At 40.6% G+C, this 24,597-nt stretch overlaps 1 protein-coding gene across 1 annotated transcript; it reads left to right on the forward strand.

Moving 5' to 3' along the window:
- Nucleotides 1–797: 797 nt before the first annotated feature.
- LOC131131295 (sodium/hydrogen exchanger 6-like) lies at nucleotides 798–22,585 on the forward strand. The gene is given in 16 exon segments (XM_078788393.1): nucleotides 798–1,253; nucleotides 7,009–7,208; nucleotides 7,287–7,364; nucleotides 7,440–7,516; nucleotides 7,595–7,707; nucleotides 7,873–7,978; nucleotides 15,099–15,256; nucleotides 16,294–16,398; nucleotides 16,482–16,570; nucleotides 17,517–17,630; nucleotides 17,710–17,821; nucleotides 18,376–18,529; nucleotides 18,617–18,647; nucleotides 19,821–19,906; nucleotides 20,319–20,424; nucleotides 20,497–22,585. Coding segments are annotated over 16 exon segments (2,076 nt in total). The 5' UTR covers nucleotides 798–952; the 3' UTR covers nucleotides 20,743–22,585.
- Nucleotides 22,586–24,597: the final 2,012 nt, after the last annotated feature.

Here is a 24,597-nt window from a genome sequence, read left to right on the forward strand (position 1 = left end):
CCTACATTTTTTAAAATTCGATCTAAAGTCTTTAAAATTAATAAAGTCTAAAAATGCACAAATGTTCCGATCTGGCTTAACCTTACTTTTATTGTTTGTGGCTGCTTCTATGTTCAGAAGTTATATACTTGATTGCACTTTACTGCCAGTTTGTTTGTTAATAAGGTTCTGACAAAAAGGTTTAATTAAACACATCTAATGCTGCATTTATTCAGTACTCGGAAATGTGAGTATCACAGTGTTTTGTATTGTCATTTATTGTTGTGTAGACTGTACTTGTGAACTGTATACACTACAGTAAATTCTACTACATACATGTGTTTATTTTATTATGACATCCATAATGGTATTTACGTTATTTATTGAGAAATACTCATGAATGGGACAGGCGACGTCAGGCCATGAGACCCTTTGGAAAATCGTAAATATGAACGAATACAATTGAGCAGTTACCGTTTTGTCACTTTATATGTACTATGAGATGTTTACAGGTACTCTCAGTTCATGCTTAGCCAGATACACGTATTGAATTAGACAAGGGGTGCTTTTATTTTATCGATAAAAGTGGAGTATCGGGGAAACTGCGTGTCACTTCCGGTTTATAAGAAATAGTTCAAAGTAAAAGTAACACAGCATATATTACTGGAAATGAAAATGCTTTACAAGTTTGCATTACAGGTCAATATTTTTTTAGCAAAATATTTAAAACGTCTAAAGAATCCGACCGTTTTTAATACATTTGATCTTGTAGTATAATTGTACTGTGCTTTTAAGTTGAAACATGCGCTGTCCACATTCTGAGGACGAATACATACATCTCACTTCCGGGTTCTAATGGATTCATCTCTTGCTGTCGTTTGGATTACGTTTGCCAGTTGGTGTGAGACATTATCCCGAAGTTTCGGACACTGCAACGTCGACACCGCAGCGTTTGGCTGCCGAACATCTCGATATGGCTTTAAAATGGACTGTCAGTCGAGGTCGTACCAGAGCGACGAGGACGCGGTGGGTGCTCCTGCTAGTGTGCGTGTACGTGTGCCGAGCATCACAGCCTCGGCAGCAAGAGCAAGAGGAAGAGAACAGTGCGATGGAGAACATCGTTACTGAGAAGAAGGCTGAGGAGAGCCACCGTCAGGACAGCGCAGACCTTCTCATCTTCATCCTGCTCCTCACAGTCACTATCCTCACCATCTGGTTGTTCAAACATCGCCGGTTCCGGTTCCTCCATGAAACTGGACTGGCGATGATTTATGGTGAGCTTCAAGTAGACTATAGAGTGATTTTACTTGTGTCCTGCTTGCTCATACGCTGTACATAACATAACATAACAGACGTGCAAGTTTGTTTCACTGTCGGAGGCCAAGTGAAAGTCTAGGAAATGACTTAAATGGATAGTTCGCAGTTTTTGACATAAAGTTGTATGACACCCAAGCAGATTATTTCGTTCATACCTGTGGTACTGGAACAGCAGAACTCTTCAAAACACGTCTCACCGTCTGTCCTGGGCGTGTAGGAATGTAATCCTCCTCGCAAACGTGTGCACTGCACACACGAAGCTGTTTCATCTTGGCCACATCGGTTCCCACATGATAGCCAATCGCAAGCAGCCAAAGTTGTTTAATAACAATGTCTGTGACAGGAAAACGACGACATTTATGGGGCGACATTTTCTTTTTGTCACTCCCCGTATAATTACTAGTATGTACCATTTTTTTAAACCACCATAGCCTGGGGTCGGCAACCCGTGGCTCTGGAGCAGCATGTGGCTCTTTCACGTCGCCCTAGTGGCTCATTAGAGCTTTTTGAAAAATGTTTGAAAATGGAAAAAGATGGTGGAGGGAAATATATTTTTTGTTTTAATATGGTTTCTGGAGGAGGATAAACATGACACAAACATTCTCAATGTTTTCCAAAGCTGTAAATATTAAATGTAAACATTTCTGTCAGCGAAGATTTGCGTCATAGCCTGCGACACACATTTCTATCAGCAAGGAGGGATGCCAGGCAGGTGGCTGTTGTAAACAAACCATGGGCAATGGATCCCAAAGGGAAAAATAACAGAGAACAGAGGGTTAAACGTTTCTTGGACCGAATCACTTGCATTCATTGCATTCATCTTACATGCCCGATGTCGAGAAGCTGACCAGTCATGTCCGAAAACAGAAGTCACATTAAACGGGTAAGAACACAATCCTGTCATAGGCACATGTTTAGTAACAAAGTGGCTTTTTTATAAAGTGATTTCTGATTTCTGTCAGTATATATTTGGAATGACACTTGGGGATTTTATTGTGTTTTGTTGCTCGGGTCCAAGTGTTGTCCAAGTGCCTTGGACAGCTATGTAGGGAGAACTTGCATGACCTTTGAACCAGGAAGTTCATCCGGTGTGAAATGCCTCAGGGCTGGAATGTAAAAATAAAGTTGGTTGGAATCAACAAGTAACATTTTCCTTCGCTGCTGAAGTCAGGTCACCCTTACTATGGTTCGGAGCTGAATAACACTGACAAGTTAACACGAGTATAGCTTTGTTGGTTGCGTGTCAAAAGAGGACAGCTGCTGCGTTTTACCCTTGCACTGACTTGCTTGGCATTTGCACAGAAATCCAACTTAAACTGTATTAATTTGATTTTATATACTTTGCCTTTTCAAAAGGCTGCTGTTTTATTTTTATAAATTCAGGTTGCGTTTTATTGCATTCTGTTTGTTGGCCAACGTTATACACGTTCCATTTTGTTGTTTTTTCGAATCCTCAAAATAAAAATCACATCAAAAATCGGATTTCGTTATTGCATGTCTTTAATTTCATCAAAGCAATGAAACATAATTGATATGTGATATGACAGCAGAGAAAATAATGCCGAATGATTTGTCAGGTCAGATTTTTTTTCTGGTAGGCACTTTTGTCATGTAAATAATGTGCTTAACCTTTTATTATGCTTAAGCATAATATGCTTTTGAACGCATGTTATTTTGAGAATCAGGGCCGTAGCCTCCATGGAGCCCTGAGCAAAATTTTATTTTGGGGCACTGTATTACTGTCAATATTGATCATTCACATACCTACTATAGCGGAGCGCAGACATTTAGACCAAAGAGGCAGTAGGAAGTTACACATTGTTAAAATAATATTGTCTTTTCTGTACATGAACGTACATTTAATAATATATGAATCATCACCACTTGCACACGAGAAAATAAATATTTACTTTTTTCTTTTAAGTTAATTGCTCTTTGGGCCCCCCAGTGGTCACAGGGCCCTAAGCAGGTGCATAGTTTGCTTATGCCTTGGGCCGGCTCTGTTGAGAAGCCAAACACTTTTCTTAACTGTCCCCAGCAACTAGCTGGAACTACTTTTCTCAGGACCGAAATCCGAGCAGAACACGGCTCAGGAGTGGGGAGTGAGTCGCTGTTGACGGACTTCACTGTTTATGGGGGTGTCATACAACTTCATGTCAAAAAATCCGAACTATCCCTTTAAAAAGTTGTACAGCCCCATCAATCAACCTCGTTCACTTCTCTACCTCAAGTATTAAAGAAGTTATAGCAAATTTCATAGCAGGAAATAGTGCCTTTGATTCCCATTGCCCATTAACATTGTCAAGACGAAGGCTGTGATCGACCTTGGCAAGTACAATCATCCATCTATTTTTCTTTGCTGCTCATCCTCATAAGGGCACGTATACACAAACAAAAACAACTCACTCAAATTCATACCTATGGACAATTTAGAACCGCCACTTAACCCGGAGAACAAGCAAACTCCACACAGAGAGGTCCAAGTGGAGAATTGGACCAAGATCTTCGCTATCTCCAACATGCTAACCATTCTCCTATTGTGCGGCCACAAGCACAACCGTAATACAAACTAGAAAATTCCCGCTGAAATTTTGATGGGCATGCAACCTGTGCTGTGAACTGTGGGCCTGGTGTCTGCTGTGAACCTCGGGCCCCGCGTCTGCTGTGCCACGCTGCCGAGCAATGCCAGGTGTACATTACATGAGGGACTTAGCAAAACAGCTAAAATGCTAGCTGTTAACATGTTAGCATCTAGCGAAATGGCACTCTACAGCGTCAAAATATCCCTGTATCACGCCATTTCTGTATTAGCCTTTAGACATGAGGAATACAGCTAAAATGTTAACATGCTAGCAGTTAGCATGCTAGCACAAAAAGTGCCGGCAAAGCATTCCTACAAACAACAAAAGGCATTTAAACAGGAGTAAAATTGCCCATATTCTTAAATGCTAACTGTAAGCATGGTGTCATCTTGCAAGATGGCATTAAGTGGCGAAGTACCAAGGCAGTTCCTTTTAAAATCTACCAGATACATGAGATGTACAGTATCAGCTGGGAAGGGAATAATTGTAATCGCACATGACTATACACAGTCGTTTTAAAAGGGAGGGCCTGGGAGGAAGAGGAGAAAAGGTGTAAACTCCATTCTACTGCAGCAGGTGGCGGCCATATTGACAATGAATTAGCACAAATCACTGAAAAGGCTGATCCCTCATGTCGAACAGAAGCTTCTTACGGCTAAAGGGTTCGAGATATTGACACCACAAGACGCCCGTGAGTGGCCCGAGAGTTGCTCATTTTGCAAATCAGTTGAGAAATTACCGCAATAGGACGACTTGAAAACATAGAATATTGAAGAGTTGGAAAACAAAAATACGGTTTATTTATTATTTGTTTATTATTTCAGCTGAAAAGTACCTGTCTACCTTTCTCTGGTGAGTATAGCGGTGTTTGTTGTGTCCAAATCAATAAATAAGGCGCTGTCAATGCGTTGTCTGGTCCAACAACAACGCCACCATTGGATTAGCAGTGAAGCTACGGGCTTTTGATGCTGGGTACAAATAAAAGCAGGAAATGATTTGGAATAAAAGTGTAAATACAAGTCACAAGATAAAGCAGCTCATCAAACATGTGGTTAAAGTTACGACGCTGCTCCCAGATATAACGATGCTAAACTTGTTCATGTTAAAGGTTAAATAACTGTTGATCCTGTGCATTTGAATCTGAAAAAAATAATTTCTCTACCATGTTTGCTCTCTATTTGCTGTTTTATTATTATTTTATTTATTTCTTACTGATTGATTGATTGATTTTCTTTATTCTTCATTCATTCATTCATTTTCTACCGCTTATCCTCACGAGGTGATTTGTTTGTTTATTTTTTCTTCTTATTTTGTGTAGTAAATAAAAATTAAGATATTTGAGAACCGGAACCGAAGCACTGAAAAAGTATATAAGTGTAAGGGTATAGCAGCAGCAAAAGCATTGAAGACAGTTTTTTACTTATTTATTTATTTTTCTGTTTTTAATAAATGTGATTTTTTTTACCTGATGCGGCCCAGCCTCACCCAGACCCTAGCTCCAGTGGCCCCCAGGTAAGTTGAGTTTGAGACCCTTAATGTAGCCCTTTGTAAGAGTCACCTAGACAAGACATCATCCATGCATCCCTTTCACCCTAAAAATACTACTGTAATTTTTTTTTCAGTCTTTTTGAGTTGTTGACATTAATATCCTCTAAAAACTGGGCACTGTGTGATATTTTGTCCTTTTGTTATTAGCTAAGTATTTGAGAATAGCCAAAGGTATGTTATAAAAAATGTGATTTTACTTGTTCTATATTTATTTCAAAATAAGAATGGCCTACTTTATTTTGAGATACATTTTTTGCATAAAGTTTTAAAATAAAATAAAAACTCATGTAAAGTATTTAATTTAATAAAACAAGTTGACATGCATATTTGGCTTTGACATTGTGTAAACTCTCTTTTATAAATGGTATAGCAATATTCAACCTAAATACAGACCTGATCAAAATCCTAGGACCAATTGAAAAATTGCAAGAATATGAATTTTGCACATTTTGACCTTATTGAGGTTTTAAGTAGAGTGACTTCTTCAGTACTTCTTCAGAGAGAAAAACATCACTCTTTTGGACCATCCCTCATGTTCCTCTGATTTAAATCCAATAGAGAACATTTAAGGATGGATGGCATGGGAAATGGCCATCAGTTCCAGGCCATGCCCTTTGTGAAGCCATCTTCACAACTTGGATGAATGTTCCCAATAGCCTCCTGGAAATGCTCACGTCAACAGTGCCCAAACCAATTTTTGAAGTGATTATCAAGAATGTTGGAGCTACTCATTATTGAGAATTTTTTTGTTCTGGTTTGGAGAGTTTTTTGTCATTTTTGAACAATGGTCTTAAACTTTTGATAAGCAGTTTAATTGTTGTTTTCAATACATTTTTTCAAAGTGCTTTTTGTCACACTCTCCCCTTCTTGCTTTTACAAATTGTAGCTCTACATAAAAGCTAATTAAAGTCCAAATGTGCAAAAGGTAAATTCTAGCTATTTTTCAACTGGTCCTAATGTTTTGATCAGGTCTGTATTTCGGGATATACAGGAGTTTTACGGAAGATATACGGGAGTTTTGGTTCGTATCGCCCAGCTCAAGTTGGATTGTAAGGTTTATATTGTGCACAAAGCACTCTATATAAAATTCCAATGCTACCTCATACACTGCCACAATGTATTATCATTCATAGTAGCGATGCCATAGTTCACAGTCTGATAGACATCTGGAACATTTTCTGAAAGATTTTCTCAGAACGAAAGATATCATGTTTTAATCTTGCAAGATCTCATGACTCAACATCTTGTGACATCTGTACAATATGTATTAGTCTCCTACTCTTGAACAGTTGCACACAAACGGGTTGAACTTTGTCAAAAATGCAACCTGAATAGCACATCCCCTGTGTCAGATTGACTTGAAAATTTTTGCACAGCTCAGTGTGCACTAAAACAAAACAACTATACAAATGATGTTTGGACAAGTCACACCAAAATCTGATACACATCTTCACTAATCAGCATGTGCGTAAAATTTGAGCAAGATTGGTTGAAAACATGGCTACCATCAAACAAAACATCTTTTAAGGGCATGGGTTGGTCTAATTGTGCGTAAATCATTGAACAATTGTACCTCTTTCAGGTTTGCTGGTGGGCCTGGTCCTGCGCTACGGCGTCCATGTCCCCCAGGACATCAGCAATGTCACACTGAGCTGCCACGTCAACGCCAGCCCAGCCACGCTGCTTGTCAACTCCAGGGGAAAGTTCTACGAGTACACGCTGAAGGGCGAGATCAGCCCCAGCGATTTGAATGATGTGCAGGACAACGAGATGCTGCGCAAGGTAAACATCATCCCCTCCACCTTCCCCAATCACAGGTTAGCATTTTTATTTTTTTGGTCTGTTGTGTGTGTGACTCAGGTGACCTTCGACCCTGAGGTTTTTTTTAACATCCTCCTCCCGCCCATCATCTTTCACGCTGGATACAGCTTAAAGAGGGTAAGGAAACACTTGCATCCCCTCTTAATTACATCATCAGCAGACAGCCGTGATGTGGGTTTTTGTGTCTTGCAGAGACACTTTTTCCGAAATATGGGCTCCATCCTTGCGTATGCCTTTTTAGGGACAGTAATTTCCTGTTTTGTCATCGGGTAAGAGTCTTACTTAATGTGTGCACACAATCATTATTATTAGTATGATTATTGTAGTTTATTGGACACTTTTGCCAGGTTGTTAATGTATGGCTGTGTGATGCTGATGAAGAAGATGGGACAACTCGGTGGAGACTTCTTCTTCACCGACTGTCTATTCTTTGGGGCCATCGTCTCTGCCACCGACCCTGGTGCGTCCCTCATCTCCACTGATGTATACGTAAATTCAGACCAAAAAGTATAGCTGACACCTAATTTGGATCAGCACTACATTGTACGCCCTCTGTTTGTCTGTCCTATCTTACAAAGCTACTGCATAACAGAAAACTATCACAATTTGTCCTTTGTTGCCGTAGTGACTGTGCTGGCCATCTTCAACGAGCTGCAGGTGGACGTGGACTTGTATGCGCTGTTGTTTGGCGAGAGTGTGCTCAACGACGCTGTGGCTGTGGTTCTCTCCTCGTAAGTCTTAATTATTACAACCAAAAAGGAACACAATTTTATTATGCTACTACCGAAATTCAAAAGGAAAATAAAACAGTTGTCCTGTAATGCTAAACTAACAATTCACATTTAATTTCCAGTAAGAGATGCACCAACATTTTTTCTGATGAGATCGCTGTACCTGAATTTGAATATCTGCCCGTACATTTTTGCTACCAGGGCTGTGTTTGCTTTATAGGGGACCTATTACTGTATGCTTATTTTGCAACCCCTTGTGTTGAGTTGTGGACTCCTATAGAGCAGCTACGCACAATGACCAGCACAGAAAGCTTTCTATATCTTCCAGAATCTGCACCTATTCTAGTTGTATTTCTTTGAATTTCGTGCGTTTCGTTTCCCGCGTAAACTGTCTGTTTTAATTCATGGCCCGCCTCAAGGCATGCCCACTCCGCTGTGGTTGGTCACACTCCCAAGTGCTTTAGACTTCCATTGTTGTGCCGAAACCAAATTTATAGGTGCTGATAAACGGTATAGGAGTTGATAATAAGCTGCAATTTATCTTTTCAAAAGATAAATCACTACGGTCATTACACATTTTTTGCGGAACTACCAGTGTTTAAAAAAACTCGGGTAGACCCACTGTTTGTGGTGGGAAATGGCTGTTAGCAACTCCAGACTCTGTGAGCTTGTAATTTGCACCCCGCTCTCTATATGCACTATAATGTTATACAGACAATCGCTTTTGTTCCATTACTTACACAAAATAAACTGTTCCATTACTTACACAAAATAATCACAGTTAGGACACTGATTAGGAATTATAAACAAATGTGGCTTTCCCTGACATCCAAAGAAACACTTTTTACGCGCCATTGCTAGCAATGTAAACACAGAATCAGAGCTTGGGGGACAGCGGGGAAAGCAGTGCTTGGGGGAGGGCAGAGAGCGTATTTGGCCTACAGTGCACGCCCATATAAAGAAGCTCACTAATCTGTGATATCACACATTGCCATTGCCCTCTGAAAAGACCGTTCAGCGCCATCGCAAACGTCTTTCAGGGCACACTTCCAAATGAGCAAACCTCATTATCTTAAATTGGCATCGTTTAACATGGGAATACAACATTCTACGGCATTCATAGGTCAGAAAAGTGGAAAAAGGTCCCATTTAATATGCAGCCACAGCAAAAGAATGCTTGCAAATATAGCTGTCTCCACACACACACTCAGGACAACACAGAACTTTTCAGAGGGCACATACAGGCCTATGAAAAAGTTTGGGCACCCATGATCATTTGAGTGATTTTCCTTTATCATCATTCATTGGTTGAATGATGAATAATCATTGGTTGTTTGAATCAGCCGCTTTTTTACCTTTACCGCTAATTATTGGAACACAAAATTAGTTTAAGCTCATTGACCCTTGACCTACATACACAGGTGAAGCCCATCATGAGAAAGGGTATTTAAGGGGGACAGCTGCAAGTTGGTCTCCTCTTTGCATCTTCTCAGAAGAGTGGTAACATGTGAGCCTTAAAGTAACTGTCAAATGACCTGAAAACAAAGATTGTTCAACATCATGGTTTAGAGGAAGGGTACAAAAAGCTAGTTCAGTGATTTCAGCTATCAGTTTCCACTGTGAGGAAATGGAAGACCACAGGCACAGTTTAGATAAGGCCCAGAGTGACAGGCCAAGGATGGTGAGAACAGTCAAACTCAACCCACAAACAAGCTTGAAAGACCTACATGATCTTGTTGCAGATGGTGTCGCTGTGTATCGTTCACGTGTTCAGCGCATTTTGTACAGAGGGTTAAGAAGCATTTTCTGTACACATGCCATAAACAGAGTTGCTTGAGGTATGCTATAACAAATCTGGACAAGCCAGCTTCATTTTGGAATAAGGTGCTGTGGACTAAAATTTTGTTATTTGGACACATCAACTGGTGGTAAGCATGGCGAATGAGGAACACAGTATTCCAAGACAAACTACTAACCACAGTAAAATTTGGTGGTGGTTCCGTCATGTGGACCTGTGTGGACAGTGCAGGTACTGGCAATCTTCTTAAAGCTGAAGGTGGCATGGATTCCAGTCAGTATCAGCAAATTCTTGTGAACAATGTTCAAGAATCAAAATACAAGACAATACAGTCATTTATTGATGCATTTTAAACCATTCAATATATTTAGGTAGAGGGGTGATTTATAATATAGCCAAGCTAAGAAAAAACAGGACGCAATCATCTAGCTGACATATCAAAAGTATCACTATTTACGTAGATTTCAGACTCGATGGAGCTGGTATCAAAGCTGGTATCGATGCTTCAAAGATTACAGGTTATCAAAACCTGTATTACCTATTAGTTGATATCATTCAGGAATCTACAATTCAAACCAATATGACCAATATGAGTTGTGTACATAATAGCTACGTACCATTATCATGCATTACGGTTGGCCAATATATTTAATGTACCGGTATACCGCTATAGATTCTTCCAATGACAATGATAGGAGAATTACTTATACATGATAAGTAATATATAAAACATAAATGATAAAACATAAACACGGCATGTTTTCTAAACATAATGACGTCGCGCCGCTGCGGATATATAAGATGAATGAAATGCTGTCATCAAGAGGGGTATGAACGTTCGTGTTTGGAAGTATTTACTCGCAGACCACTCAATTGAATTGAAATGGCGATAAATGCCGGCGAAAGTTGGCAGAATCTTGCTGTTCTGCCATAAAAAAAATATTCCATATGCAGTTGGAATTGCACGGGTAACTACTGAGGATGAGCGAGTACACCACTATCTGTATCACCCATCTAATTAATCTGTATCCGAATCGGTACTCGGGATGGGCGGGGCATACACCGGAAGTAGGTGTGGTTTAACTGAAATGGGCGGAGCTTGAAGCAGGGCTTAAAGTTGTATATTATTTTAAGTCCGAAATTGATTTGGATTCATCAAGAGTTGCGTGTATTTGTATAAGTGTTCCTTGAGACTTTATTCTTTAATTATTTATCAGGGCTGTCAATCTATTAAATTTGATTGCAATTAATCACATCAAATTTAATCACAGCTAGAAATAAGTTTCTATTTATAATAACTACAACGATAATTACGTTCAGCAAATACCAAATGTGAGCAAGTGAGACCTCTCACACTGTCACAAACATGTTTTTGTTTATTTGTGTCAGCCGAAAATAAGATTTGTTTATTTATGGTACATCATCAGACATGTGGTTAAAGTTCCGACGCTGCTCCCAGATGTAACTGAGTATGATGCTGACTTGCTAATTGGGTAAAATTATTAAGTTTCATTAATGTTCATGTTAAAGGTTAACTGTTAATACTGTTAATCTGAAAAAATATAATTTCTCTACCCACCAACTATATGTAGTTTTTTTTATTTGCTGTTTTATTATTATTTTATTTATTTATTACTGATTGATTTATTTTCTTTATTCTTGATTTGTTTATTTATTTTTCATCTCATTTGAAGTATAATAATAAAAATTAAGATATTTGAGAACATTGGAATGTTTTATCCGAGCTTTTCTTGTGGAAAACCGGAACCAAAGCACTGAAAAGGTTTAGGGCAGGGGTGCTCACAATTTTTCAGCATGCGAGCTACTTTTAAAATGACCGAGTCAAAATGATCTACCCACTACAAAAATGCAAAACATCTATTTATTTTCAAATGTATTGAGGATTATTTGTACGTACAATGTATGTTGATGTACCTTACATAACCAAATGAGCCAATATTGCAAAACACACATAATTAACTATTAACATTTTTTGTAATTACCTGAGTTTACTTTGATGACTTGCACTGAATTGAATCAGCCAGGGATGCATAGTCCGGACAGTAGCTGCTGATAGCCAGGTTAGCCAGGCAAACGCACTTCGAAAAAGACATTGTGAAAAAAAGTCCACCTCCCATTCCGTATGGAAGTGATATGTTTTTGCCTTTTTACTTGGTCCAGCTACTTCACTCATTTTAGTGACCATAAACTTTAGCGAGGGCTTAAAATCTGACGCAATTCGCCGACTAGCTTAGCGCTTTGCATCGTTGTTTGCGCATGAGCGGTGACCTAAAGGTCAAAATTCAGTTGTCATCTGACTGGTTGTCCTGTATGTCAATCAAGTAACGGGGATGGATGATAGGCTGACATCGTAAGTTCTGCTGCACTTAGAGACGTTGTTTGATTTGATTGGTCACCCGAAGGGCAACATTCAGTTGTCATCTGAATGGCTGCCCTGTATGTCAATCAAGTGACGGTATTGATGCTAGGATGATATTTTTTTAATGTCACGGCGCGATCGACCAGCGATCGACCAGTACCACCTCCGCGATCGACCGGTAGATCGCGATTGACTTAATGAGCACCCCTGGTTTAGGGTATAGCAGAAGCAAGTATTGAAGACAGTTTTTTTTTTCTTTTTCTGAAATACAGCTAGAATAGATGCAAATTCTTGAAGATCTAGAAAGCTCTCTGTGCTCGTTATTGTGTGTAGCTGCTCTATAGCAGTTCACAATTCAATAACGGCCGAAAAATGTGCATAATAGGTCCCCTTTAAAACTGTTTCATTCAGACATGGTCCCAGTATATAATTACAAATGGCCACACAGTTTATAGATCTGCTTTGTAAATAATAATGTTTTAAATTTTTGTGTGTGTTTATGTGTGTTTTGCCAATCACAAAACACAAATAGCTCACCTTTCCTTTCTTTTTGTCAAAGTAGCTTTTATATTAGTGCCACTCACACTGACTCCGGTAGATGCTACAGGGAGCTCCACTCTGGCTGTGGAATCCCAGAGCTTGACCAGAGAGTACTTGCTATTGATATTGTTTATTATGATACAGAATGAATTTATTACTTGTGTTTGTTGAAAAATACATTTGAAGATAACGTTGAAAAAATAATTGCATATTAAATCGCATTCACAATATTGAGGGGGGAAAATGGGTATTTGCACTGTCATGATCTCTTGCCCACATGACAAAGGACTTTTTCAGAGGAATTAGTTCACTCTTTTGAACCATCCCACGTGTTCCCCTGTTCCAAATCCAATTACGAACCTTTGGGGATGGATGGCAAGGGAAGTTTATAAAAATGGAGTTCTAAAGTTCTAATGGAGTTATAAAAATCAGTTCCATCATCATCCATCATCAGTGCATACTTGCCACAAGGCCATCTTCACCACCTGGAGCAACATTCCCACTTGTTTTCTGGAAACACTGGCATCAAGCAGTTGATTAGATGGCGGGCGAGGATGCCAGACAGACCCGGGAGACCCAAATGTGTAGTAAGGGTGTGCTAGGAACATCTGGCAGAGTCTCCTGTTCGTTGAGTCTTCAACTCTCGCCACCGGCAGAGCTTTGCCTGCACCCAATGGGTGGGCCAGGATTTTTTTTTTTTTTTGTCCCGTCCAGCCATTGGGGTAGATAGTATTGTTGATCTAAATGCCCTTACATGCTAAACAGATTTGCTCTGTGTCAGGAAAGGTGTTGGCTACAACTTCCCTGTACCATGAAATTTTATTTGCCGTTACTTGATGTTTTTGTTATGCGCATTTGGAGTGACCGGACCGGAGCAAGAAGAAACACAGAAAAGAAGAAGAGAAACTGGGATGGGGAGACAGTGGAGAGAGAGAGACAAAAACAGCAGCAACAACAATTCCCATAACAACAACAGTGACAAACAGATCTGCATGAGTTAAATGTCAATGATGGCTAAGGGTCACAATGGAGATGATATCAGTGAAATAAAACAGTCAAACTTACCAGTAGCAATAGTAAACACAATTACAGCCATACAGTTACAGTAATTAAAATCTCACTGCTTGACATCATTTTTACTGTAATAATAGCATACCAATAGCATATAGACATCAGGGATAAGATGGTAGATTGTGTAGGCCAGGATATTGAGTTCGAATGAGCCATTGCTGAGTGCCTCCATTGCTGAGGCAGCCAATCGGATCTGTGCCGCAAGGTGATCAGTGCTGGTTGTGGCAGCGGGCCCCGAAACCAATGCTGAACACCAGAGGTTAGGGCTGCCATCAAACTGGAGAAGGAGTCCTGTCAAACATGGATGGCTTGTGGGACTCCTGAAGCAGCTGACAGGTACCGTCTTGCCAAGTGGTCGAGGCAAAATGTCAGGGTGTGGGAAGTGCTTAGTGAGGCCATGGAGCATGACTTTCGGTCGGCCTTGAAGCGGTTCTGGCAAAAAGTCTGAAGGGGGAAGCAGTGCCAAATAGCAATACTTTGAGGCCCTTCTCAATCCCACTGACATACCTTCCATAGAGGAAGAGCCAGAGGACACATACGCGGACAGTACCATCACCGTGGCTGAGATATCTTGACTAGTCAAAATGCTCCTCATTGGCAAAGCTCTTTGGGTGGACAAGTTTTACTCTGAATTCCTCAAGGCTCTCAAAGATCACGGCTACAAGCAGCTGAAATGAGTTTCCTACGTAGGGTGGCTGGACTTACCATAAGAGATAGGATGAGGAGCTCTGTCATCCATGAGGAGCTCAGAGTAGAGCCGCTGCTCCTTCACATCGAGAGGACCCAGTTGAGGTGGCTCGGGCATCTAGTCCGGATGCCTCTTGGATGCCTCCCTGGTGAGGTGTTCCGAGCATGCCCAGCTGGGAGAAGGCCCGAGGGCAGACCTTGCACACGTTGGAGGGATTATGTCCTGGGAACCTTTGTATCCTGGCGGTTGAACTGGAGGAGGTGGATGGGGACCAGGAAGTCTGAGTTTCCCTACTGAGACTGCTACCCCCGCGACCCGGAGCCGGAGCCGGAGAAGCGGAGGAAAATGGATGAAGGGCACAGAGACTCATTAATGAGGGTTTTTTTGAAAATTTGTTTTTTTTAGGCCGCTCTGGGCTTTTTTGAGCTTTTGATCAGTTCATGAAAAGCCTATTTCATGGTTGTTTACAATGCATTACTCCTTTTTTCCCCCTCATTTGCTGAAGCTCACTGGAACGTCCTTAAGAGACAACTGTGAACAAAATGTCAATTCTTTCAGTTTTACAGCTGGTCTTAAAATTTCAGGAGTGTATGTTTGGATATAACCATAAATGTTAATAGATGTTAATTTACCATGGTGACAGGTCCATAGTGGCATACCAGCCAGAAGGCGACAACAGCCACACCTTTGAGGTCATGGCCATGCTCAAGTCTTTTGGCATGTTCCTTTGCATCTTCAGCGGCTCCTTCGCTCTGGGCGTGGCCACCGGAGTCGTCACAGCACTCATATCCTTACATTGATGTTCCACATAACCATCCACTATATTAGGTAGCATTAGCTAATTAGATCCAACGTAAAAGTTTCCTATCAAGTACAAATACTGCACGTACGTATATCCCAATGGATATGTTGTTGTGTATTTCAATACAGTGGTACATGACAAATTAAGAGATAATTGGTGACAGGATGTTATTTTTAGTATTACTGTTACTTTAGTCGTTCCTCGCTACATCGTAATCATTATCATATCATATAGTATCATCGTTGCTGTTGCGGCCATAGCCCACAACAATCTAAAATTCAACTCAATTACACCCCAATTAAACGTGTTCAGAGGTAAACGGGTTTTCTATGCCAAAACTGTGAAAATATTCCTTTATAAAGAAGGAATCCGTCTTTGCAGAAATCTACTTATCTTTGTCAAGTCTTGAACCAATTAACAATAAACGAGGGATTACTATTTATGGACATACTTTTTAACTTTAATAATGAGTCCATGAGAAAGTGGAAAGGAAAACAGGTCATTTGTTAAAGTACACAGCAGACTAAATTAATAGTGCTGGTGCTTTCATTCTAAACAACAGTCCGGTAAATGTAACATACATGAGTTTCACACCAACAGTTGAATAGCACACGTTACCAACATTTTAAATCGCATACGCAGGTAGATAAAGACCTGATACTTCATACTTCTTATGAAGCTACTGCCGTTGTGTGGAATGAAAAACTTAATGAAAACATTAATGAAAAACTACTACTATATCACAAAATATTAATGTCAATGTTTTTTGACTTGGTGTGAATTTAGAGACTTTGTGTTTCAATTTGTAGATCATGCACCAACAACTAAGATACAGAGTCTCATTAGTTAATTAAAATGGCACATTATTTGAGACATTAATTCCAAGCGCTTGCCGAAATTACATGTACGTTGTATATATTTATATTTAATATTTTTGACCTTATGTGAATGAGATGTTTTTTTTCCCCACAGTAAAGAGTATTTTGTAATTTTTTTAAAGTTTTTCTTGTTGAAGTCTTTGACAAATTCCTGCAAGTGACAAAGTTCACCAAGCTAAGAGATTTCCAGCTGCTGGAGACAGCATTGTTCTTCCTCATGTCTTGGAGCACCTTCCTGCTGGCTGAGGCTTGCGGCTTCACAGGTACTGTACATATAGCCTATAACTACCTGTTGATAGACTACCTGAGCTACAATTAAGGGTCTCCCCCGTCTGATGTGCACCAGGTGTGGTGGCAGTGTTGTTCTGCGGAATTACTCAGGCCCACTACACCTTCAACAACCTGTCACCTGAGTCCCAAGACAGGACCAAACAGGTCAGACCAGAATGATGACGCATTCATTTTCTTTATTAGCCTATTAGCCTATGTCTCAAGAATGTTGGTTTATTTTTAGGGCTATCAAAAATAACATGTTAACGGCGGTAACGAATTTATGTCAATTGCATTAAAATATTAGCCTAATTAACGCTTGTGCATCATGGCAAGCCACTGCTCTGTTGGGCAATGGACAGCGGCACAGTGTAGCTCCCCACAGAGTATGTCACCTGTTTATAATTTTATTCTGGGCTGAACACAACAGAAAACATCATTTGTGTATCTCAACTCTAAAACAAACACGTCTCTAGTCAGTTATAAACAAATCGTGAGATGCTTTCACGGACAATCGAACATCACAACAACGTCTTTATTATGGGTGCATGTGTGGTCTAAATCAGGGGTCACCCACACCTTCTTGCACCAGGTCGCTCCTAAAGACCAAATCGTTATTATTCTTGTTTAAATCAAATTACATTTAAACTGGAAATAACAATACATTTAAAAGAATACTTCAACCATTTGTACAAAGACTGTTTAACAAGTGTCCATTCTCCTTTGCTGCTTTAATTATGTGTTTAACTGCTTTAACCAGTAACCTGGTTACATAAGTTCAAGTTTGATTCAAATAATCTGCTATTAAAGAAACCATCCAGCCATCCTGCCATCCATTTTCTAGCATCGCATGGGTATGCTGGAGCCTATCCCAGCTGATTTAAGGCGAGGATTAAATAAACCAGTGTTAATTTGGGGCTGTTAATCATAATCCTACCCTATAATCGATCTTTCTTTCAATAAAATACAGTAAAAATTGGCATATTGCAGACATAGTGCTGCATGGTGATTAATCATGACTAATTAAGTTGAAAACCGTGATTAATCAGATTTTTCGAATCAATCATTTGACAGCCCTGTCTAATTTTGACAGTGTTTTATTGTCTTACAGTTGTTTGAGTTGCTGAACTTCTTGGCGGAGAACTTCATTTTCTCCTACATGGGTCTGACCTTGTTCACCTTCCAGAGCCACGTCTTCAACCCCATGTTCATTGTAGGGGCTTTTGTATCCTTTGGGACAATTAAGAACTTATTATCTCGTTATCCTATGGCCTGCTGTTGTCCTTATCCTCTCTCTCAACCAGGTAGCGGTGTTCTTGGGCAGGGCAGCCAACATATACCCCCTCTCCTTCCTCCTCAATCTGGGCCGACGCAACAAAGTCAGATCCAACTTTCAGCACATGATGATGTTTGCAGGTCAGTCACACATGTACATATTGTTACAAGGGCTGGTGCGTGCGCCAGGCGTTGTGGCCCCCAGAGCAGAGACGAAGGCGAAGATGGTAAAAAGGGTATTTAATGATAACAGAAGGCGCTCACAGAGGAGGGAAAAAACACAACAAACGACACCGGTAACCAAAGGTCACCGGGGAGCTAAAAGTACAACAAAAAGGCACAAAGCAGCAAACAAGGAACACTAGGAAGCTCAACTACTTACAGGAAAAGAGTAGGCAGCAGGAAATAACAGTACTAATGAGGTTGTCAGGAGTCGCGAAGCATGAACTATACAGGGAAAGCAGTAGGACAATCTGACAGGGTCTTGCTCGGCCGCATGGCATGAGAAGGCCTAACAGAAGATTGGCTCCAGATGTGCTGGCCAGATGAGCCGGGGGTGGAGTCCTCAGCAGGGCTGCAAGGAGACAGCAGAGGGCAGCGGACCAAGCAGAGTGAATCATGACACATATGAAATAGTTTCTCAATAGCTTGCTATTGTCTTGTGGTGAGTTTTGTCTTCCCACTTTGCTCGACAGGACTGCGGGGCGCCATGACCTTTGCCCTGTCGATCAGAGACACGGCTACATACGCACGGCAAATGATGTTTTCCACCATGCTGCTTGTCGTGTTCTTCACCGTGTGGTTCTGTGGTGGCGGCACCACTCAGATGTTGTCCTGCCAACGCATACGGTACCACACTCCTGTTACTAATGACATTTTTGGGGGGCCCAACCTTAAGGTATATTGATATGTGTTTTGTTGTGCTTTTTTCCACAGGGTCGGTACGGACTCGGACCAAGATAACTCTGTGAGTGCGGTCAATGTAACCGTGCTGCCTTACACAGTGTGATGTAAGTTAAAGGGATAGTTCGGATTTATTGACATGTATTTGTATGACACTGTCAGAAGCAGTGAACACCAACAGCGCCTCACTCCCTATTTCTTGTCCTGAGACAAGTTCTGGTCGGATTTTGGTGATGAGGAAAGTAGTCCCAGCTAGTTTCTGGGGGCAGTTAAGTAAAGATTTTGGCTTCACAAAACAATATGCATTCAAAAGCATAATACATTTGCATCACAAAAATGCCTACTAGAAAAAAATCGGACGTCACAAATCGACTGCCGTTATTTCCTCTGCTGTCGTATCACTTTGCGCTCCCGCCTGTCCTTTGTTGTGTGTGTGTGTGTATCACGGTTTAGATGAGTGGATTGCGATCACTGCAACGGGAGAGCTATAGTGGTTTAAAAAGTTTAAAAAACATCCGGGCTGTGACAACAAGGGCCAAGTAAAGAATGCCATGTTTTTCCTGTCACGGACATAAGACAACTTTGGCTGCTTGCCATTGGCGAAAATGTGGGAAACAGGGTGGCTATGGTGAAGCTGCTTTATGTGTGCAGTGCACACGTTTGCGAGGAGGATTACGTTTCTACATACCCAGGACAGAGGATGAGACATGTTTTGAAAAGTTCTGCCATTCCAGTACGACAGGTGAGAATTTGTGCTGCCCATTAGCACCTTGTTGTTGTCACTGAACTCTATGGCACTAACATCACACTTCATCCATGTATTCCAGTTCATGAAGATATCCCTTTGACTTTGTGCAAAAAGGAATGTCATCATCGCTTGTTGCGTAGTCAGAAATGTTTACTTTGTTTTGTTTACCAGTAAACACTGTGAAACCGGTGAAGCAAATGTGAGTAACAATGCACAGGCGGAAGTGCAAAGTGGTACGACAACAGAGAAAAAAAACGCAGAGCGATTTGTGAGGTCAGATTATTTTCTAGTAGGCATTTTTGTGATGCAAATGTATTATGCTTTTGAACGCATATTGTTTTGAACATGCCGAAATCCGACCAGAACTCTGCTCAGGACACAAAGTGGAGAGTGAGTCGCTGTTAACGGACTTCACTGCTTCATGTTAAAAAATTCGAACTGTCCCTTTAATATATATACGGAAATTTAACATTCACTGTCTTTGAATAGGTAAGTATCGGAGAAGGATCCGAGCAAAGAACTACCAAACAGGAAAGTGCCTGGATTTTCCGAATCTGGTACAACTTTGATCACAAGTATCCTTTCATACAACAAAGTGCCATTTGCTAAAATCATCCCTCACTAACAATTCTTGTGTTACTAGTTTGCAATAGTACACTGCATCACATTATTTCTAATATTACCTTTTTCCAATTTGGTTAGAGGTGAGAACGGATGATTTATGGGCTATTGTGAGGTAAAATTTGACTTGAAGATAAGATACGTACAGCATAGTGAGATGAGAATTGCTGATATGGTGAAGTGAGATAAGATTTGAAGCCGTAGGTGAGGCGAATAAGGTGTTGTTTGATGTGGTTCATTGTGTTGGCCAGCAGGGGGAACACCACATGATTATTATTGTCTGTAGTATTAATGGTTTCCAGTTGTCTTTGAATGTGTATGTTTGTGTAATGTAAGATGTGGATGACCCTTTACTTGAGCCCCAAGCTACCTGAAGCCCATCCTGACCCACAGCGGTCCTCCACTCACAGCCACGCTGCCTGCCTGCTGTAGCCCCCTGGCCCGCTTTCTCACCAGCCCGAAGGCCTTTGAGGTCAGATACTGTTTTTTGATCATTATTTTATAATCATAAAAAATACATTATATTTTGTCACATTGTCAATAGAACGAGTGTCAGATCAAGGACGATGACTCCGACCTCATCCTTACCGACGGAGATGTCAGCCTGAACTATGGCGACATCACTGTCAGCACCGACACTACCGGGCCACGCACCAGGGATGGCCCTGCCCATGCCGACAACCTGGACCGAGAGCTGGCATACGGCGACCACGAGCTGGTGATGAGAGGCACACGCCTTGTGCTGCCCATGGACGACTCTGAGCTGCCATTCACAGACCCGCACTTGTGAAGGCAATCTCGCATTTCGCCCATCCAACACGGCACTTTTTTGCTCTTCGCCTCCCCCACTGTCTTTACCTATCACTCCGCCATCTTTTCTTCACTCACAATATTTATGTTGACTTTGGGCTTCACTTTCAGTCATCTTACTGTAGCTTTGCACAGCATGTGTTGTATCATATATTCTAGAAAAAGCAGCATTAATGTGCATGCTGACCATTTCTTTTTTTGTTTGTTTGTGTGTTTGGGCCGAACCGCAGCTGGATTGCATTGTGTTTTGGCTCGGACCTCGAATGTACACTGTAAGTGTGCTTTCAATTAAGTGCCTGCTGGGGAGATGTAGTTTTGGTTGGACAGAAGAGGGTCTCAAGGACCCAGTACACTCTAATTTTCGGATGGCAGTTGCAAAATGGGTTGGATCCTCTGACCGTGACCTGGACATAATGTTACACTATTGTTGCAGACCTCCACCAAGGCTGAATACCCACATCCTGCATATGCAGCAGTTTAGTAATTCAAAGTCATGCACAAATCATAAAAAAATTAACGTAATTGTTGCAAAGTCAGGTTTTTCAAAATATCTATCCAGATGTGCACCAAAATGTAATGGATTTGTCCTTCGCCCTTGTGGCTGCCTGCCACAAAACCTAATTCAAGCAGTTACATTGTTTTTTAAGTAATTTACTGACAAACTAAAAGTTAGCATTGGAAAATAGACAATTTCTGTGTAGATTTATATGAATTTAAATTAGTGCATGAGAATGATGCTGGAAAAATTTCAGTTTTACATTTGTCTTTAATTCTTATAAACAGGACAGCAGTTTTACTGTTCCTTTTACTACAGTGTTCCCTCGTTTATTTTGCGGGGGATAGGTTCCCACAATAGCCCGCAATAAGTGAAATCTGCGAAGTTGCCAACATAATTTTTTATGAGGAGAGAGACACTCAGAATGCAATTCTCCATAAAGGGTCTGGCTTGGCCTGTAACAGCGTTCATACCCTGTAATTAAAAAAAAGAAGCCCTAAAGAAATTCGGCAAATCCACTAAAGGTGAACTGGGTTAGAGTGAGGGAGCACTGTATACCATTATTATTTTGCATTATTACAATTATTAGACTAAGAGTGATTCAGAAGACTCTTATGAAGACTGAATAGAGAGACCGGAACTCGGCCAGACGTGGGATACTGGGGCCTCACCCTCGAGCCAGACCCAGGGGAGGGGCTCGCAGGCGAGCGCATGGTGGTCGGGACTTCACCCGTGGGGCGCTGCTGGGTCCAGCCCGAAGAAGCCACACGGGATCTCCCCCTCCTAGACCAAACACCTGCGGGGGCAAACATAAGGGTCCGGTGCTTTTTTGGGTGGCGTGGAGGACGGGTGCCTGAGCGACCTGGTCTTCGGCGGCCAAATCTGGTTCTTCACTTCTCTGGTGGGGAAAGAGCCTGAACTTGTGCGAGAGGTTGAGACATTCAGACTAGACATAGTCGGACTCACCTACAGTCTATTCCAGAGTGCTGGAGAGAAGGCTACGACCGTTGGTCGAACCTTGTTCAATGCGGTTTTCGTACAGGTCGCAAACACTGGACCAGCTGTGAGCGTATCCGGAGCTCATGTCTTAGCATTGTAGATGATGATGATGATGATAAGAAAAATGTTTAGATGGACTTTTCAAACCACTGTGTGTGTAAGCCCTTGTTTTTTTTTATTGCAGATAAGTATAACGATGGACAGCCAACCTTGTGAGGACAACCACTTGTGTCTTTTTTTTTGTCTTTTTTAGGTCATTTTGGCTTGTCCACACAAGGAAAATGTTAGAATGAGTCTTGAGTGAGTGTTGGACTTTGTGTTGCACTTTCTTCCACCTTTGTCATAATAAAGATGGAAGAAAGCATAGTAATCTGTTACTGTTATCACTGTAATCACTGTTATTGTCTGCTGTGCAATAACGCCTCAAAAAGTATTTTTGTTGCTTTTGTTACAGCCATGCCTCATGAATTTTTAAGACATTTATGCAATTTTTCCTTTTTTTAATTTGCAAAAGGACACAATATAAAAAGGACGTTATATTTGCACTGCAAGGTCTCACTTGGTTACTTTGGGATGATTGAAATGTAAATGTAATGAATGCAAAGTTCCCTTTATGTAGTTGCAGTATTCATCCAGGTGTGTTCTTGTGCGTTTGTATGCTGTTGTCATGGATACTACAGAGCATGCATCTGTCTCATTCTTTCCGCTGGACTCAAAATATAACAAAGAAGTGGACTATTTCTCTTTGTGGATGAAGATGACCAAAGAGGTTTGCTGTGCTGTTTAGTGCAACGTGAATGTGTCATTGTGTGTGTGTGTGTATGCTGTGCACGTACTGTTTCCACCCGCGTAAATATCCTCATCTGTGTGCAATAGACCGAAAGACATTAAGTGGGAGCAATGCTTTCCATTAAAACACCCCACAATAAATGGGATGTATGGATTGTGTAACCAGGAAACACGGTGCAGTGCCATATGTGTAGCATCAACATCTTAATGACAGTTAATACAAGAGTTACTTAACCATAAACCCTAACCTAAACCCTAAGCTAAATAATCCCCAACTGTACCCATACCCTAAAGAAACTAACCTGAATAAACCTTACAGCAACCCTAACCTTTAACCCTTAGTATAGTGACCATTCATTGATTCTCATTTGTATCACTATTGCAATCTGTAAATAAAAGAGCAGCGCTTCTCAGTGGTGGACCACGTTAGATCTCATCCGATTCTGTCAGGGCGGGTTCCAAACAGTGGCAACCTCTTGTTTTGATCATCATTAGCTGGCCCTCATCTCCAACAAAAGAGAAGGAGGGGAGAGAAAAAAGGAGCATGTCAGGTTCAAACTCCTGTGACACTTGTAAAAACACTTAAATGCAGAAATACAGAAGAGACAGACAACAATATTCAAAGTTACTTGCAGCGAGGAGAGTGAAACCACATACCCAGTGACAAGCCACTCCATTCTGAGTATGCAGTTCACACTCCTTATTCTTTCGGGGGTCCCTACACTGTAAAACATAATAAGTTGACTTCACTCAAAAAAAGTATGCAAACTCGTTGCCTCACAAATGTTAATAAATTTGACTTAAACATGACGAGTGAAGACAATTTAGTTATTTTGAGTGTGCAGTACTTGACTTACATATTTTGTTACGTTCATGCAACTTAACAAAATTAAGTTATCACTTTTGTGATTATTATTTTTGTGTGTCTTATTTTTTGTGTGTTGTCTGCACTGATTTGAACTAATTTTTTCACACTACTTAAATCAATCACTGGCCACAACTTAATTCTCAGTTCTACTCACTCATTATTTTTTATGTTCACCTAATGGAAAAAAAACAAATTTCCTTGAAGTAAGAGAAACAAAACAAAATGTATCTATAAATGCATTAAGTGAAGTGTAATTACCCCTCAAAATAATGCATTGAAAACAATCTTTAGTTTGCTCCAGTAGCATTAAAACATTTATTTTCAAATGCCACAAAAAGTAATACAACAAAAGTTGAATTTTGGACAGATATGGGCTGCACAATAAATGTGTATAATATTGCCATTTTATTAGGATTATTTCAACACTGTCCAATTTAAATTTTACTTTTGCTTGCTTTGCATTTTAAATCTCAATTCTTTTATTATGATCTTACAACTATCAATAGAAAACAGATTCTCCATCCTGTCATATGTACAATTTATTTTTTAACTACTTTTAAATTGTCTGTGGTTTGTGTAATGTTAGTTCCACTTACCATAGCAATATGAATTTCACCTATTGTTCAGCCTCAAGAGTACAGTATCATGTCCCCAAATATTAATTTTGTGTACATTGTCTGTAT

This window comes from Doryrhamphus excisus, linkage group LG23 (assembly GCF_037039965.1).
Source record: "Doryrhamphus excisus strain RoL-2023G ecotype Guam linkage group LG23, RoL_Dexc_Guam_v1.1, whole genome shotgun sequence".
NCBI lineage: Eukaryota > Metazoa > Chordata > Actinopteri > Syngnathiformes > Syngnathidae > Doryrhamphus > Doryrhamphus excisus.